Source organism: Barbatula barbatula, assembly GCF_947034865.1.
Source record: "Barbatula barbatula genome assembly, chromosome: 20".
In the NCBI taxonomy this organism is placed as follows: domain Eukaryota; kingdom Metazoa; phylum Chordata; class Actinopteri; order Cypriniformes; family Nemacheilidae; genus Barbatula; species Barbatula barbatula.
In genome coordinates this window covers 15,611,776-15,627,856 of record NC_136783.1, presented here as the reverse complement: position 1 = coordinate 15,627,856, position 16,081 = coordinate 15,611,776, and the positions used below count along the sequence as shown (strand labels likewise).

Sequence of the window (16,081 nt, the reverse complement as noted above, 5' to 3'; positions counted from 1 at the left end):
CTCTTTGTAAGCTAAATGACTAAATGTAAATGTTGTGCTGAGTGACATCAAATGAAAGAGAAAAGGCATAAAGCCAACAACAGTAAAGTCATTTTAACTACGATTCATTCTGTATCTATTTCAAACATTTAATGTAAGGATTGCAGAATTTGTTTGCCTAGTTTTTTCCATTATTCGATTTTGCACAGTGGCACCAAGGCACCTTTTGTTTCCCATCATGCTCTTGACGTTCTCATTACAGTCCTCTCCTCTTGTCACCATGACAAAGCGAGTGACAGTGTCTATTTTTCCCGAAAGGCCCATTCCGCGGTTCTATTTATCATAGAGAATGTCAGAACCTTTACTCTGCCTCTCCCACTCACCGTGTGCTTGCCAATTTTAGCATACGCTCACTGCTTATCTAATAATTTCATACGTGCTTCAATAAACACAAGCACCCTCTCATTTCATAATGCATGTAAACAGAAAAAGCCATTCACCTTGTGTCTCTTGGCAATTATAGATTTGGATTTTTCTTTCGGAGTTGGCTGGGAGAGGTTTGCATTACAAGAAATAAAAACATGTATATTCTACTTATAGTTCTGTTTTTCTTTAAAATTTAGTTCTGTAAGACACTGTGATTTATGAAGCAGGATTTGGGTTGTATTAAAGGGTAGAAAGCATCTTTTAAACTGTTGCTGTATTCCAGACAGACCTTGAACCTGCTCGCCATCCGTAACAATGGTGCAACAATTCGCAGTCTGGAGGAATTTGTATTCAGCTTCTGGCAGCTTTTCGTCTCCTCGTTTTTTCAAAGCGATGTCAGACAGAAGAGATCTTGTGTTTCACCTTTTCAAGCATTTTTAAAGCATTATTGGAGTCAACTACAATAGCAACCAGGACCAACCTGAGGGGAAAACAGAACTTTCAAACACAGGTTTGCTTTTAGCAAGTGACCTTTCAATGTCACCGCTTCCCTGTAATCCTGTAGCCAAATGCAACAGGGCCCTGAAGCAACCACATCGGCGTATACTTACGAGACAGCCAGATGGCCCGAGTAATCTTCACGTTCAAAGTGAAATGGTAAAGTGTTCCTCGGATGGTTTTTAAGTGGTGTCACTTAAAAATGCCCGTGGTTGACTCGGCAGCAAAATGAGCACTTCACTGCCCCGTTTTTGAGACCTGTGCTTTTGGCTCTTGCGGCCACTTGTTTGCAGTGACATTTGCTAAACGCCAAGTGTTGTTCATCCAAAGAGAATTTCTTTTCAAAATGTAAAGATCATGCTGTAATTGCAGTGGTTTAAATACACAGGCTTTTTTTCCATTGTCGTTAATATTCATACTTATTCATATTCTAAATTGTAGTTAACATTTATTATACTGTAAGATGTCAGAAGGAGAAAATGTTCTTAGCACGACTATATTTTCTCTTTAAAAGCATGTTTGTGTTAGAAAAAAGACATTACAGATTTACATAAGAGTCGTATAAGAAAAAACACAATAAAGCACATGGTTACCAAGCTAGGATTCCTCATTAAGGCGAGGGAGTCTGCAGACATGTACTAAGTAAATATTTTCCTGTACTCTTGAATTGTTTAGCCTTTATATTAATTGTTCCCATAATTATTTTCTAAAAAGAATTTTAGCAATTACAAGTCACTTTGCTCACCATGAGCTGCAGGCACTTAAGTGCGAGTCTCTGGAGGGCTTACTGGGGCCATCCCACACTTATCTGCGAGGGAAGCGTGAATTGTTTGTTCGACTCAATCCAATTTAACATCGTCCTCGTGCCGTTGTTGTTTTCCGCACAGAGGAAAACCATTCGTGAATCTGCGCAGAACTGATTTGCAACACCGGGAGGACGAGCATAAGACGCAGCAGATAACATCTCAACCGTTTGTTGGAAGAAAGACACCTGTTCTGCCAACAATTCCACCACTTCTAAGCAGGCATTAACGGTTCCATTAAAATCTGTCACCCTTCTTTCACTGCGTTCTCTCTCTGCGCTCTGAAGAGAAATCACAGTCATTCAAATGCTAAGCAGCGACTCTCCCCTGTGGATATTAGCGCAAAAAGAATGGCCCTCCATCATTTGCCAGGAAAGTCAGGGAGGGAAAAATGCAAAATAAGTCAATGGGGCTTCAAATATCCCTCACCTCTGCAATATCGCTTCACATTTCATTACGTTTCCCGCGTCGCAGACCAACAAAATGCAGCAGAAACGTCAGTCATCATTAGATCGCCGTCTTGTAGTGCACTAAATTCGCGAGTGTCTTGCTGATTTCATCATGCTCGGCAGGTTCCTTACAGCTAATTTGAATTCATCTCTTCACAAGCCCTTAAATAATATACCAATAATAACTCAATAGAGATCAATGGAATCATTTTGAAGCGTGAGCGCTAACTTTGCCTGTGGGCATTGAGTTCATGTAGTGTCTCCTCTTATTATTTATGGATGTGGGTCAATGGAAAATTCTCTTTTTAAGACACTTTTCGTTTAATGAATGTTTCATTCTTGTTTTTTAACAGGTTACAGACGGGGGAACTATTAAGCAGAAGATTTTTACGTACGATGCTATGTTCAACACCAATTACTCCCATATGGAGGATTACCGCAGGCGAGAAGATCTGGTATATCAATCAACAGTCCGGTAAGAGCTTCTCGTTTTTAGTTTATAATCACAAAACATATTTTGGGTTTTGGATTTATGTTATTGGATAGTTGGTCATTTAAGTGTAATATTAAGTGACAGTAAGTCGATGGTGTACCGATTTTTGTTTAAAAAGTTGCATGAGTTACAAATCATTACTTGGTTGTAGGTATGTAGATATGCTGTGTGTGGTGCATAAAAGGCCTCCTATTAGATTCTTTTGCACTCTGTTTCAGGATTTTTTATGCAAGGATGTGCCCCGCTTGATGGTCCCTAAAGGGCCTAGAAAAGTTGATTCATCTGATTGGAATCAATAATTGATGCATACACAATAAGTAAAACATGAACCAATTTGTAAACTTTGCCTCGGTTTCCAGTGCTTTCTGATATATGCATCCACCGAGCCCTTAGCCATGTGTTTCCATTGGGCTCTTATCATATAAAATGTTTCATTCTCCCCAATCAGGAAGCGTCATGTTAAGCCCTTCCTCTCTGAACATCTGCTTTGGTGTTTTACATGGCCCATTGAGGAACAGACGTGTCTCCTATGTCACTCCTGTTACCTGAGGCTCAGCTTGAAGCTAAAATGCAAAGCAAGCTCCAGAAATACTTGCACTTCTTCTGCTCCTCAACAAAACATTGTGGTTTGACAGCTTTCTTGTCAGACTAAAAGCTGTTCCAAAGTATTAGATGAATAGGGAAGAAGCAAAAGGAAAAAGATTTTGATTGTTGGTTTAACCTGCTTCAAGGTTGCCCGTACTTTCTACATCTCAGATTGCCACATGTGCATTTACTGTGTTTTTTAACTTAAGTAGACCTTACTATCGCCTTGCTTTGCCATGAAAGTGGGACACGGAACGCTGTGTCTACAGTAAACATACCTACAGAAACAAACAGTCTTACCCAGCAGGAAGTAAATTGACTGTCACGCTATAAACAGCAGTAGGGATCACCTGTATTGACCTCTCAGTCTCACATAATGCTCAGGATGGAAGATGGAAAATGTAGAGACAGTCAAAGCCCAGCCAAGTCTTAACATGCACCCCACGGCCTGGCTAGCTGGATCAGTAGCAATTTAAAAATATGATGATGTGGAACATCTTGAAATAAAACCTCAAGGTGTAAAGAAACAAGTAAATAATAAGTTAAAAACAAAGTAGGAATGAGAAGGAGTGACCTCATATTGCAATCTGAATAGAGTACCTGAGAGATAACGTATTTTTGTATGCAAAGCATTTTAGTATTTCTGGTTCCATCCTCCCAAAGTCAATGGGTTTTTTGTTAAATCGCCTGTAATAAGCTCTGTGGTTAACAAAAACGCTAAATATTTTTTAGTTTTACTCTGTGAGATCAGTTATAACCCGCTTGTGATTTTGTAAAGCGTTATTGTGTCTTAAAAGCGGCTGTTGCTGACCAGTTCCTAAAAGCAACTACTGTTCTTCCTTTGGCAGGGATGTTAGACGTCATCACACATAGCCTATAAATCTCACACATAATGCAACATGGGCACAAATCTCAAAAAACATGGATGGATATGAATTCACGGAGTAATTACTTACTAGGGAACGTGTTTTTAATAAAGTTTGAAAAAGTTGTCATAGGCTTGGTGGCGGTGACGTTGATATCGAGCAACCAATCTTATTTTTTCCGATCTTCCATAAGTCTTTGGGAAAATTGCATAGGCTTTCGGTGGAGGGAACCAATGCAGCGCTAACTTCCGGGTTTGCCTATAAAAATACTTCATCCATTAATCTGGGTCCCAATACAATAATTTATTATCTTTGAGAATGCACACATTTAAATTTGGGATTTGGTTTTGAAAGAATGGAATGTGCTAGTTGACATAACACTCATAGAGACAAAAACCCTGAGTGGAGATTTTTAACCAGATGTAAGTTTTTTAGAAGAGGACTGCTTTTGCCACTTCGTTCACATGTTTTGATGCACACACACACGAACAAACAAACACACACATTCACTATCTTTTTAAGAGCCGACACACTTCACGAATCCTTTTCTTTGCAGTCTCCAACACGGATTCCGTGGGAGACCAAAAGCCCCCAGACAGTATTTCACAGACATCATGTCTCATTTTCATTCCAGTGGCAAAAAGCCACACCAGCAGTCCCAGCTACTCTAATTCAGCTCTTTGCATGTAAATAAATGCTCAAGTAAGGATTATTTAGACAAGAGAAAGGTAGACAAAGAAAGCGAAATATCTCTACCGTTGGTGAGCTGGGTTTCAGTTCCCAAGACAGCTTGACACACCACAAGGTGTCAAATGAGACATCATGACAGAATAAATTTAAAATTGACATCTCGTACCCCCTTTCTCTCATCAAGGTGCCTCTTTTGTGAAGTAATTGATTTTTTTATTTTTAATATTTAATAAGAGTCACAATGTGAGTAGTAGAAGGCTCATTTTCTGTTCCTCACATATCTTCAACTTCTTTACGTCACGGAGCTGCCAATGTAGTTAGAAATAGTTCACAGCTGGAGATGTCAATCAAACAAGCAGGTCTCTAGGACACTCCCCCTGCACTCTGACCTGGCTCTATCCTCTCTTTATCATGGAGCCTTCATCTCTCCACCGGCTCTTACGAGACAGAAACGTTCTTGGCAAAACATGCAGCTTTAAACTCAGAAACAAAAGCACTTACGCCCACTGGGCCCTATAGGGCCCTTCAGGAGAAGCCCATTCTTCAACAAAAGCCCCTGATTATCACACACATCTATCAGGGTTTTTTATGACTTTCCGAACGAAACAACAATGTGAAGAGGGAGATATATGTGGTGTGTGTCAGTGAGGCATGTAATAAAGGTGAGGGAGGTGGCTTGTGAGGGCTGCCACTAATTCATGTCAATATCTGAATGTTAAATTGTAGCATTTAATAAATACTCAATAGGCATCAACATAAACAAACTGTATGTGTCCCAAACTTACACCTCTGCAAAGAATCAATAACAGTTGAGTACTTTAAATATAATTTAATACAATAAATATGGAATAAAATTTGTGTACATGGGAAATATACATATAAATTAAATATAAATCAAATTGTTAAATTTTAACCAAACACAGACCGGAAGTCAACTCTGGGCTAGGTATGTGCGTTCAAAGAAATTATCTATATCAAATATTGGTATTATATAATATTATATATTTGAATTTCAAGATTATTGGAATGCCTGCTTTTCCAATGAACTGCACCGCTTGCTGTCCCTTGTGTCCAATTCAGACATTCTAAATTCTACTGACTGCCTTGTCAATAAGTGTGTTTACATCTGTATACTTACATTGATTTTGCTTAATAGGCCAACAACATGTAAGGTCATGCAAATGCTTTGTTTTTACCGCAGAAAGTTCATAAACGGGTTAAACAACACCAGGTCGATTTCACTTTGCATTAATTGGACCTTGAGGTTGTCCGCCTATTCAATGAACATGTCTTGTGTGCATGTCAACAAGTTTTTGTTTCATTTTATTTGGATTATTTTACTTTGTAAATACACATTGTAGGTGCACATAAAAATGTATGTATAAATACAGTATATTTATATATACACAGTATATAGGATTTTCAGGATTTTTTATAATAATATCATTTTATGATAGTGTGGTGAGGAAGGCGGGACGAGCCCCTCGCCCCTCTCTCATCCCTGTCGCTCCTGGGGCTCCCGTCTCTGTTCTTTCGTCTCGCCGGTGCATAACCCCAGGCCTGTAAGGGGTGATGGGGGTATGTGATGAGGAAGGGGGTATGGGGGTATGTGATGAGGAAGGAGGGACGAGAGCCGTGAGGCGGGGCCGGTGATGTGAGTGATTAGTGCAATCAGCTGTGCGTGCACCTAGAAAACTAGAAAAGACTAGTTTATTCATTTAGTTAATGTAAGAAGACGAAATTGTAGAACCAAAATTTTGTGATAATTACCAAAACTCAAATAAATGCTAATACTTTGTTTCTAATCGTTAAATACTAACAAATGTCAAGCATGTCAAGGAAATGAATTCATTTTAAGACGGATCACAGTCACACCACAATTTTAGGGCTACAGCTAATTTATAGAAACACACTAAAATCACTTAATTTGATATTTATTTTTAATTTATTTATAAATTGCATGTATGTGTACACCACATTCCTGATGTTTGAATAACTGGAAGAGATTATGATTTATTTGTATTTTTAAACTGTATATTGTGTTAGATATTTATACATACCCCTTCTCAGGAATTTACAGGAAAATCTATTGTGCTTGCCCTTTGAGTGACTTTATGAGTGAAAGAAAACCATCTACCTCAGCTGACCCGTGTGTTTGATGACTCATGAAATAAGGATATATAGAGAATATTATAACACCATAAATTCAGCCTTGGACGCATTCTAACATCACACGCCCTCAGCACCTCTAAGAACAGGCCTGTGCTGAGAAATTAAAGGCACATTTCTGTAATTACAGAATGTTATATTCCTGGCAGCCATCGCTCCGTCATTCCCAGATCACACACTTACACATGCAGCAGAGTGGCAAGACCTGGATAGGCAAATCCCTTCTTGCATCTGTGTAATTTAGTGCTAATCAGCTTTTTATTACTCTCTGATTAACAATCCATCTACATTTTTAGGGCACAGTGGGAGAGAGAGAGAGATTGTGGAGTTTTGGTCCCATTGAGGTTATTGTGAAGAACTGAATGTCTAAGTGAGCCACACTCTTGTGCAACATCGCAGACGTAAGGGGGGTTTGGGGGGAGAAAGGCAGTAAGAGACAGAGGTGAAACAGAGAGTGTTGAAAAGAAGAGGCGGGGGTTCAGAACGATGCAAAGCTCAGAGGGTGAGCGAGACAGGAACTGTGAGAAATATGCTGGCCGGGATTCAGAGACCCGGGCAGTAGAGCTCATCCAGAGAGAGGACACTTGCAGGGTGGATCGCGAAACCAATGCCAACACGCAGAGCCTGAGCCAAAACTCTCATCCAATCATCACGCCCCGTGCATGTCAAGCAGTCCTGGAAATGAGCAAAAAAAGAGCGAAAACAACAATAAAAGCCCTTAAAGCTGGCAATAGACAAGATTAAAATCACAGACATCAGCGAAGAGAAATAGCAGAGTGGTTTATTTGCAACTATTGCTTTGCTGCCATTGCCATGATGGTGAATACATTGCAATTAAGATGTCCTGCGTTTCTGCTCATCAAGTCTAAGTAAATTGTGTGAGTTGCAGAGGGAAAATACAGCGGCAGGGCGGATGGAGCGAGACATGAACAGAATGTTGAGAGCTCACCCGCTGCCCTCATTCAATATAAATGAGCTTGGATTCAGTCAGTCTAGCTGTTCTAGCAGTCTAGGACCATGTCGAACAGTGTCAGACACATGCAAACCTTGTTGGGATTGTTGAAGGATCCTTTGACAGAAGCCGTAGACGGAGACAAAGATTTTTATTTTTCATGAGGCTTTGAGAAAATCGTTATATCATTAACAATGTTGAACATGTGCTTATATTTACACTTAGCAGCAGTGTTCCACAAACAAGCAAAGAGCGAATACAAGCACGGTGGTCAAAACAAGAACTCGAAAGAGGTCAGTAATGTTAAAGCACCACCGCAATCCAGCCTCTTCAGGTCCATTACGGGTCCTCTGGTCCATTTCTCGGTGAAAAGATTGTTTTCGTAATCAATATTTCGGTTTTGTCTGGAAATATATTATAACATTCTTAAAAAAAAGATCAGATTACATGTGAAGCTTTCAGTTGCTATGAAAATAAGGTTGTTTTTGAGAACGAACTCTTCAGAAAGCAAGTCTTATTAGAAAACATACATTTGCTGCACATGTGTTTTTCTACTGGCACTGGTAAAATAAATAATGAGGAAAATAAAAATATATAATATAAACTATAAATGGATTTCTGGAAAGTAAAGAAAATTTTCCTGATGATTTTTTTTCAGTGTAATTCTGAAAAGGTAAGACATCCTTGTAGATTCCAAGATGGAACTTGGCCCACATTTTGTAATAGACATTTTACTCCATCGAATAAGTATAATTTAAGTTTTTATTTGTTTTATTGGGGTTATGATGAGAAAAGAGAAAAGGGACAAATGGAAGGGTTAAAAGTACAAGGTATTTAATGGACAATGGACAGTATAATAATGGACAAGGTATTTACAGTATATTTGAGACAAACATCTGGGTATCATCGTCAGCAGTCTACTCCCCTCTGTTGAGCTCCAGAGACAAGAGAAGATGATGGATGGAGAGAGGCATTAGGGGTATTTGCCAAGCCTCGATAGAGGCAACTCTTTTCTTAATAAATGGTCATCTCAGCAGGTTCTCTCTCTCCCTCTCTTTCCGTTTGACTGGCACAGCCATGACGGAACACCTTTTTCTTTAGCTTTATTGCAGTCTTTCTAAAGCTACAGAAGGCTATGCTGAATTGTCACCTTTAACTGCAGCTGGAAGTGTTTTGCTTTGATTTCCATTCGTTATATAGCTTGTGTGCAGACTACATTATTAAGCCTGGACTGTTTGAAGAACATATCCTTTATCATATATAGTGTGCGTGTGATATTAAAACACTAAATTAAAGCTTGTTAAGTCAAGTATCACAATGATATTTGTTCATACTTAGACTTATGGATTGTGAAAACATCCCTACAATTTTAACACTTCTGCACGTTACAACCAAACAAACAAAAACCTTTTTGTCTATACTTTAAATTAATATACTTCACAAAATAAATATAAGAGACTGTTAGAATTGGGCCAGGGAGTAATCTCCCTAGCAACTGCATAGCAACTTAAAGTCTATTCCACTCATGACACCTTAGCAACTGCATAGCAACCACGCAGAACAGCCCTAGAATTGTTTTTTCTAGAAAGTCTGGTTTAATGTCTTTGATTTGTGATGTTTTGTCTGTGATTGAGAACAATGTAACTCATGCTTTACAATAATAATTACAATTATCTGTCTATGAATTACTGAAAATGTGCATTATATACAGTCTTTAATGTTTAAAATAAGTGTTTGCATAATTTATCTAATTTTTTTCTTTATTTTTACCAGGCTTCCAGAGGTTCGGCTCTCTGACAGTGGACCATATGAATGCCATGTAGGAATCTATGACCGAGCAACGCGGGAGACGGTCGTCCTGGCCTCAGGGAATGTCATTCTTACAGTCATGTGTAAGTTTAAATGCACTCTGCCCTGCTGAAACCCATCCTGCTGTCTTTATCAGGGACAAGGTGTGTTTTCTGTAGCTTTCCTGTAGCTTGCCGTTTGTAAAACCAAGGTCGTGGCTTCGATCCCAGGGGATGTCACATAGTTAGAAACAAATGTATAGGATAATGCAATGTAAGTCGCTTTGGATAATAGCGTCTGCCAAATGCCTAAATGTAAATGTGTGTTGTGAAATCTTCAGAAAAGATTAGCAAGGATATAATCACATAAAAGGTTTTCAATTACAAGTCAATCATATTGTTCAGTCACTAATTTGAATATTACGGGCTATGTGACCAGTGTCTTAATGTCTATGGTAGTTCAAGCCCTTGAGATGAAGCTGGATGTAACAGAGCTTTTGGCATTATGTACAGTAGATGGCTGAAGAGTTGACCTACGGGTGTTGTTGCACCCAGAAGCTGACCCACAATCCTTTGCCTTATTCCTTACTTTGTCTCTTTTTTCCACCTTTACTTGTGAAACTATGAGCCAAGGAAAATGGCAAAAGGAAAATGTAATCTTAGCATTTATAGTAGTGGCCAACAGTGATTTCTGGAGGGGATATTTGTACGGTATTTGCTTTTAATGTTCCCTCAGGTTAGATTTGGCAAATACAAATATGTGAAAAAATGCATAGAAAACGCATATATACTGTCATTTGATCAGTTTGTAATATTTTGTTGATCGTCGCATGAATGAATTTTTTTAGCTATTCTCCTGGGCTTTGACTGCTTGAAGCTTTGCGCATATTTGTTGCCAAGTCGTCCAAAATTCTTCTCAGAGCTGAGCTTGAGTTTACACTCTAAACACAATTATGAAACACACTGTTTTTAAAACATCTTTAATAATATTTTTGGACAAAGAGTCATTATTTTGCTTTCGGAAACTACTGTGTGCACAATAACTAATCTGTAGAGCATTATGTATTTTTTATTACTACATTTCGTTACACTGTACTTGTATATGTGTAATGACAATAAAGTTGAATCTAATCTAATCTTATATTTTTTTAGGGAAAACGTTATAAAGTGTGACTAGACGTCTTTCATCTTCTTTAATAAAATGAAACATTATATAATGCTTTACAGATTAGTTCATGTAAATTGTTAGAACAAGTCATACATTTTATTTACATTCATAATTGAAGATGTAATACTGACTTTAGCATTAAAATATAAATATAATATCAGGATATGAATATTTATTCTGTCCGATTTCCTGACTACATACCGTATAGCTTATTAGTAATTCTCAATGTCACTAGCCACACGGGGTATGTTTATTAATGCATCATCATGATTGACGCTTGAAGGTGTTTCCTTTCATCTGCTGCCTTAACAACGCCGCAGTGCCTAAAGGGAGGACTCCAGACACTTACATGCACTCTACACCTCTCAGCCATTAGCCTGGGACTCGCCTAATGACAGGCGGCTGTGCGTGCTGTGGTTCGTCCATCAGTCAGATAGGGATGCAGCCTGCTGTTAATAAGGAGCCTCATCATTTTCTGCCCATTGCTCAAATGAATAAATAAATATGGTTGTGTGTGTGGTCCACAGGCTGATATTTCTATTCTGGACTGCTGCTCAACTGTCTGATAACACTGAGTGGAAGTCTGTAAAAAACCCAGAAGGGCTGGTGAGAATAAAAGGCGTCTCAGACTCAAAAGGCCACTTCCATCCAGAGGTAGAAAGAACTCAACCCATTATAAAGGAATTAGGTCGAAGTCTGGGGTTTTCAACCTCTGACTTGCGACCTTGTGGAGGATGGCTTGAGATGCACGTGGGTTTATGAGAAATTTGTATTTATTTTAATTGATAAATTTAGAACGAGAGCAAACATGTGCAGAATTAACACTGCTGGTAGCATTTTTAGCACATTTTTGCTTAAAGGATTTAAAACTCTTGTTTGCAAGACCACATGCAACCAAGAGAGAATTTTAACAACTACAAACCTGGTTGCAAACCCAAAAATGAGTGAGAACCCCTTGGCTAAACTTTATCAATAGGAGATATTTTGAAAACGCTAACTTGTGATAACTAATCCGAGCAAAATTCTGTGTCTGAGAGCATGTTTGAGTGTGTGTGACTTGTAAAACTCGATACCTCTACGGGGGAAGGATAGCCTCTAGCATTGTGGCTAATTGCCATCTAAGATGAAACCGAATTATTCATAACCTATTAGTGTTGCACGTTCAGCTGGTGTAGGAGAAAGAAAATGAGTGAAAATTTTTAATTAATAAGAAGCCTTCCACATGCAGCATTTAATATTTTAAAATACCGTATAAATAAGTATTAATATTAATAAATCCTTGCCAGAACTTTCAAACATTTGCTTTTAAGGCCAGACGTCAATACTAATTTGAAAGTCTTAGGCGGGTCAGAAACTTCTTCTTCATGACTAGTATCTTAAGTGCAAATTAAAAAAGGTAATTTAAAACAAATTACAAATTGTCTCTGGGAAAAAAGCACTTTATTCTGTGTTGTTTTCACATAGATGGAATAAGGATGATATAAAGACTAAATTGAAATGTTGCACCTGAATGAAATGGATTGTGCTCAGTGAATAAGATGCAGGTTTTTCTTAAAAGTGCTGAACACAAGTCTGAATCTTTTAGTTTGACTGTTTCTGTTATTTTCTTTGATATAAGTGAAAATAGTCCCTTCCCAAAGAAAGTGTTCTGACCTCACAGAGCGCAACACTGCTGATGTTTGTCTAGTCATTTGCTGCGGTGGGACCATCAACTGTCTTATCATCGGCAAACAGAGATGTTCTCATTTCATTAATGATGATATTTGCTCTCGCTCGTTTCATTTGAAGCCTGGCACATATATCTCCAACTACATTCGCCTGCAAATTTCAGACGGATAGCCCACCTGTCAGTGCTTAACTCACTGTTGGACTTTACTCTTTATTGTTTTTATTTCTTGCCAGTTATTTATCAGAAAATTTGACATGCACGTAATTCTCTCGAGGCTAAATGTCATGCTTAACTGCAACACGTGTTACAAAGTAGCGTTTAACACCAGATTAGATGACCTTGGAGAAACCTGTGAAGCAAGTCAGCTAGGCAAGTAATTAGTTCAATTAAAGGCTATATTCAGAAAAAAAGTAGAGTGCCTGTGGCTGTGAAGGTTTAAAGTTGAAAGAGCTCAGCTGAATTAAATTTAATTAATTTCTTTTGTCCGCTAAAACACTTTTTAATGGACAGAGAATGAAGAGATTTAAACGCTTGGATAAGACTAATACTATATTGGCTATAGCCAATCTTTCTGTGCTCTGGGCTACATTGTCCAAAACTACATATTCACATACATTATATATAATTTATATGTAGGTTATTGCCTCTGTGCACTCTAAAATACTGTCTTTACGTGATTTAACGTCCTGGTAGAAAAAACATGTGAAACAGTTTTGTTTGAAACCCATAGAATCACGCGTGGCATGCGACATGTGGTGACATGTTTTCCACATGTAATTCTATGTAAAAATTGTGAAATTCATATTTTGAGCTCCAATAATTGAGCTTCAATAGTTAATAGAGCACGTTACCTGGATATCTTTCAGTGTAACGCAGCTTCCCTTCAATGTTAAAGATCTACAAAGTTGTTCATCAAAAAAGTCCATGATAAATAAGAATATTATCTCCCAAAATAAAGGAGTGGACTCCGATTTCGAGTCTTTTGAGTTTAATCTTTACACGTAAAGAATTAACACATCTGCCCGCGACGCTCTGACCTGTCCACAAACACTTCTGTGGGCTGTATCACAAAGCGAGGTGAACAAACACTGAGTTTCAGAGTAAGTTTTGAGTTGACAAAACCAAAAGGAAGCTGTAGCACAAAGCTTGGTAAAAACGTTTTCTTTCAACTCGGTTTTGATCCAGAGTTCATGAGGTGCGTGCACCTGAAAGTGTGACAGGTGCAGCAAACAGCAAATGGAACATGGAAAGCATCATCAGTTCGATTGACTTCTCGCAAGTATCAGCACAATTCACTTTTCTGTTGAAGATGAAGACATCATTATGAAAAAATGTCATACATTGAAACACATTAACAAGGCAGAAATAAACACTGCTGCAGTGAAAGCTTGAGAAGGCAGCTAGTGACTATACTAATACAGAATCAACTGAATTGTAATTATTTATATAGGTTTAGAATAAGATCAAAAGATAATATGTATGTTTCATTACTTTAAAATGGTTTATATATAAAGTTTATTTTTATACGATATAGTTAATCAATTTAAATGCTTTGTTTAATATTAATTCATAAATATTAAATATCAACTCATATAATAATTAAATGAATGTGTTTTTTTCAATTGTTATCAATAAGTGTAAATATACAATACAAATAATCCAAAATAAATCCCTCTAACAATTTATCACTTTTTTTAATTTGGAGCGAGAGATACGAGGGGGGTCACTTCACTTCGTCAAATATACGGCACGTTCTCACTGTTGATAGGTCCAGTTTTGGTTTGCGATTTCTAACCCAGAATAAAAACCTGCTCCGGAGCAGGTCAGCCATGTAGACTAAAGTCCCGGGCATAGTTGACTTTCTGCATCCGTCTTATGCAAAAACTCTTCCGCACAGCTTCCTGCACATACTCATCAGGAGCTGTGTCTCGTTTCGGAAGGCTGCGTACTCCGGAGGTCTCATTTGAAGCCTGCAACGTCAACAAGGCATAAAAGCAGGTAGGACACTCTGTATGCATCCTTCCAATGCGACCTTCTTTCACGAGAATTCAGAGGACACATGAGGTGTATCCTTTGCTGCTCGAGATAACCCACAATTCTTTGCGTTGGCCAATGTCTGTTATTTGAATAAACGGTAGCAGCTCAGCTACACTTCAATCAAATATGTTTCCAAATTTGTGTCATGTTTTTTTATATCTTAGCAGGCATATGTAGTAAATAGGTTTACAAGTATTTAGTGATTTTTAAATGTATTAAAACAGTAAGGCAAAAAAATATACAAAAAATATATACTTTTGGCATTGTTTATAATCCATGAATTATAAACCATGATGAGTATGCGCAGGAAGCTGTGCGGTGACAGTTGTAAGTCAAAAACTCTGCGATAGCGTCATGCTACCTCAATCGCATTTCTGAATGAATTATTTCTATATTCCGAGGTAAATTATTTGTTCTTCTGTATTTAACATCTCAAGCTGCAACAAAAGAGACTGTTTACTTGCTGCTATCGCTGCTATTGTTTCTCAAACAATCTGCTTCTTCTTGAGCTCTTATCTTGGTTAAACAAGCAACACGTGCATGGACACAACGCCCAGTGGTCATTGCTGTTGACACGGACAACAACACAGAAGTATAAATTGAGCTTTACGGTAAATGCAACTGTGGTTATATTTAAGTGGGCTTACTTTCTAGTGAATGTATATTATTACTTAACTAGGGCTAGTGAACTTTGCTTTTTGACTTTCACAAAGCATCACCATGCAGAAATAGAGCACCATGGGATAAAAGGACAGTTCCCCTACAGTTGAAACATTTAACTCCAGCCCTCAAGACACTAGCAGAATTGGTCTAAACCTGCAATGAATGTCATGAGGACCAGATCATTTGTTTGAAATTTTTACTAAACTTGACAACCTTTTTCTGTTATGTGTTGTTTGTGATTATGCAGTGTTCATAGCTGATTATTACTCAAGCTGAAAACTTTGTTTATCAACAAGGCTACATTACTTACTTCCTGTAAAGATTTAGCGAAGGCCATTGTTGCCAGACCTAACCAAGTTGTCGCCTACTCCAAAATTCCTGCGGAGAACCTGTTAGCCCGTCTTGCCCAAACTCCCTTGTCAATTTCAGGTGCATTGAGGTTCTCATCACGTATGCGTGAAATCCTTTGTTTTAACCTTTGCAAAGTGCAAGGTGGTAATTGAGAGGACATCCTTCACAAGACAGGAGGCCCCGGATTTATATACCCCTTCTAAAAATTTAAGACAGAGAGAAAGCTAAAAGCAGAGAGAAATATGAGCCGCAGGGTGCTTGGGGAGCAATTACTTCTTCATCCTATAAACTGGTATTCACTTCAATTACCATGCCCAACTTTAATCAAGCAGTGTGTATATTTAGCTGTGCAGCTTTTATAAATGGAGGAATTAATGACACCTTGCTGCAGCACAAACATGACAGAGGTTGGAGACTCGGTGTGGTGCAGGTCCAGCTGAGATGGAAATGGGGGAGGTTGATGGGTAGTCGCAGAGCACTTGTGAGAGTTTCATGA

General features: G+C 38.3%; 1 protein-coding gene across 2 annotated transcripts in view; it reads left to right on the top strand.

Moving 5' to 3' along the window:
* igsf21a (immunoglobin superfamily, member 21a) overlaps positions 1-16,081 on the top strand; it is a 173,396-nt gene that overhangs the window by 112,240 nt on the left and 45,075 nt on the right. For both annotated transcript variants that reach the window (XM_079482708.1, XM_079482709.1), the window contains exons 3-4: positions 2,509-2,630; positions 9,684-9,802. In XM_079482708.1, the coding sequence (XP_079338834.1) occupies positions 2,509-2,630; positions 9,684-9,802 (241 nt within the window). The remainder of the gene's footprint in view (positions 1-2,508; positions 2,631-9,683; positions 9,803-16,081) is intronic.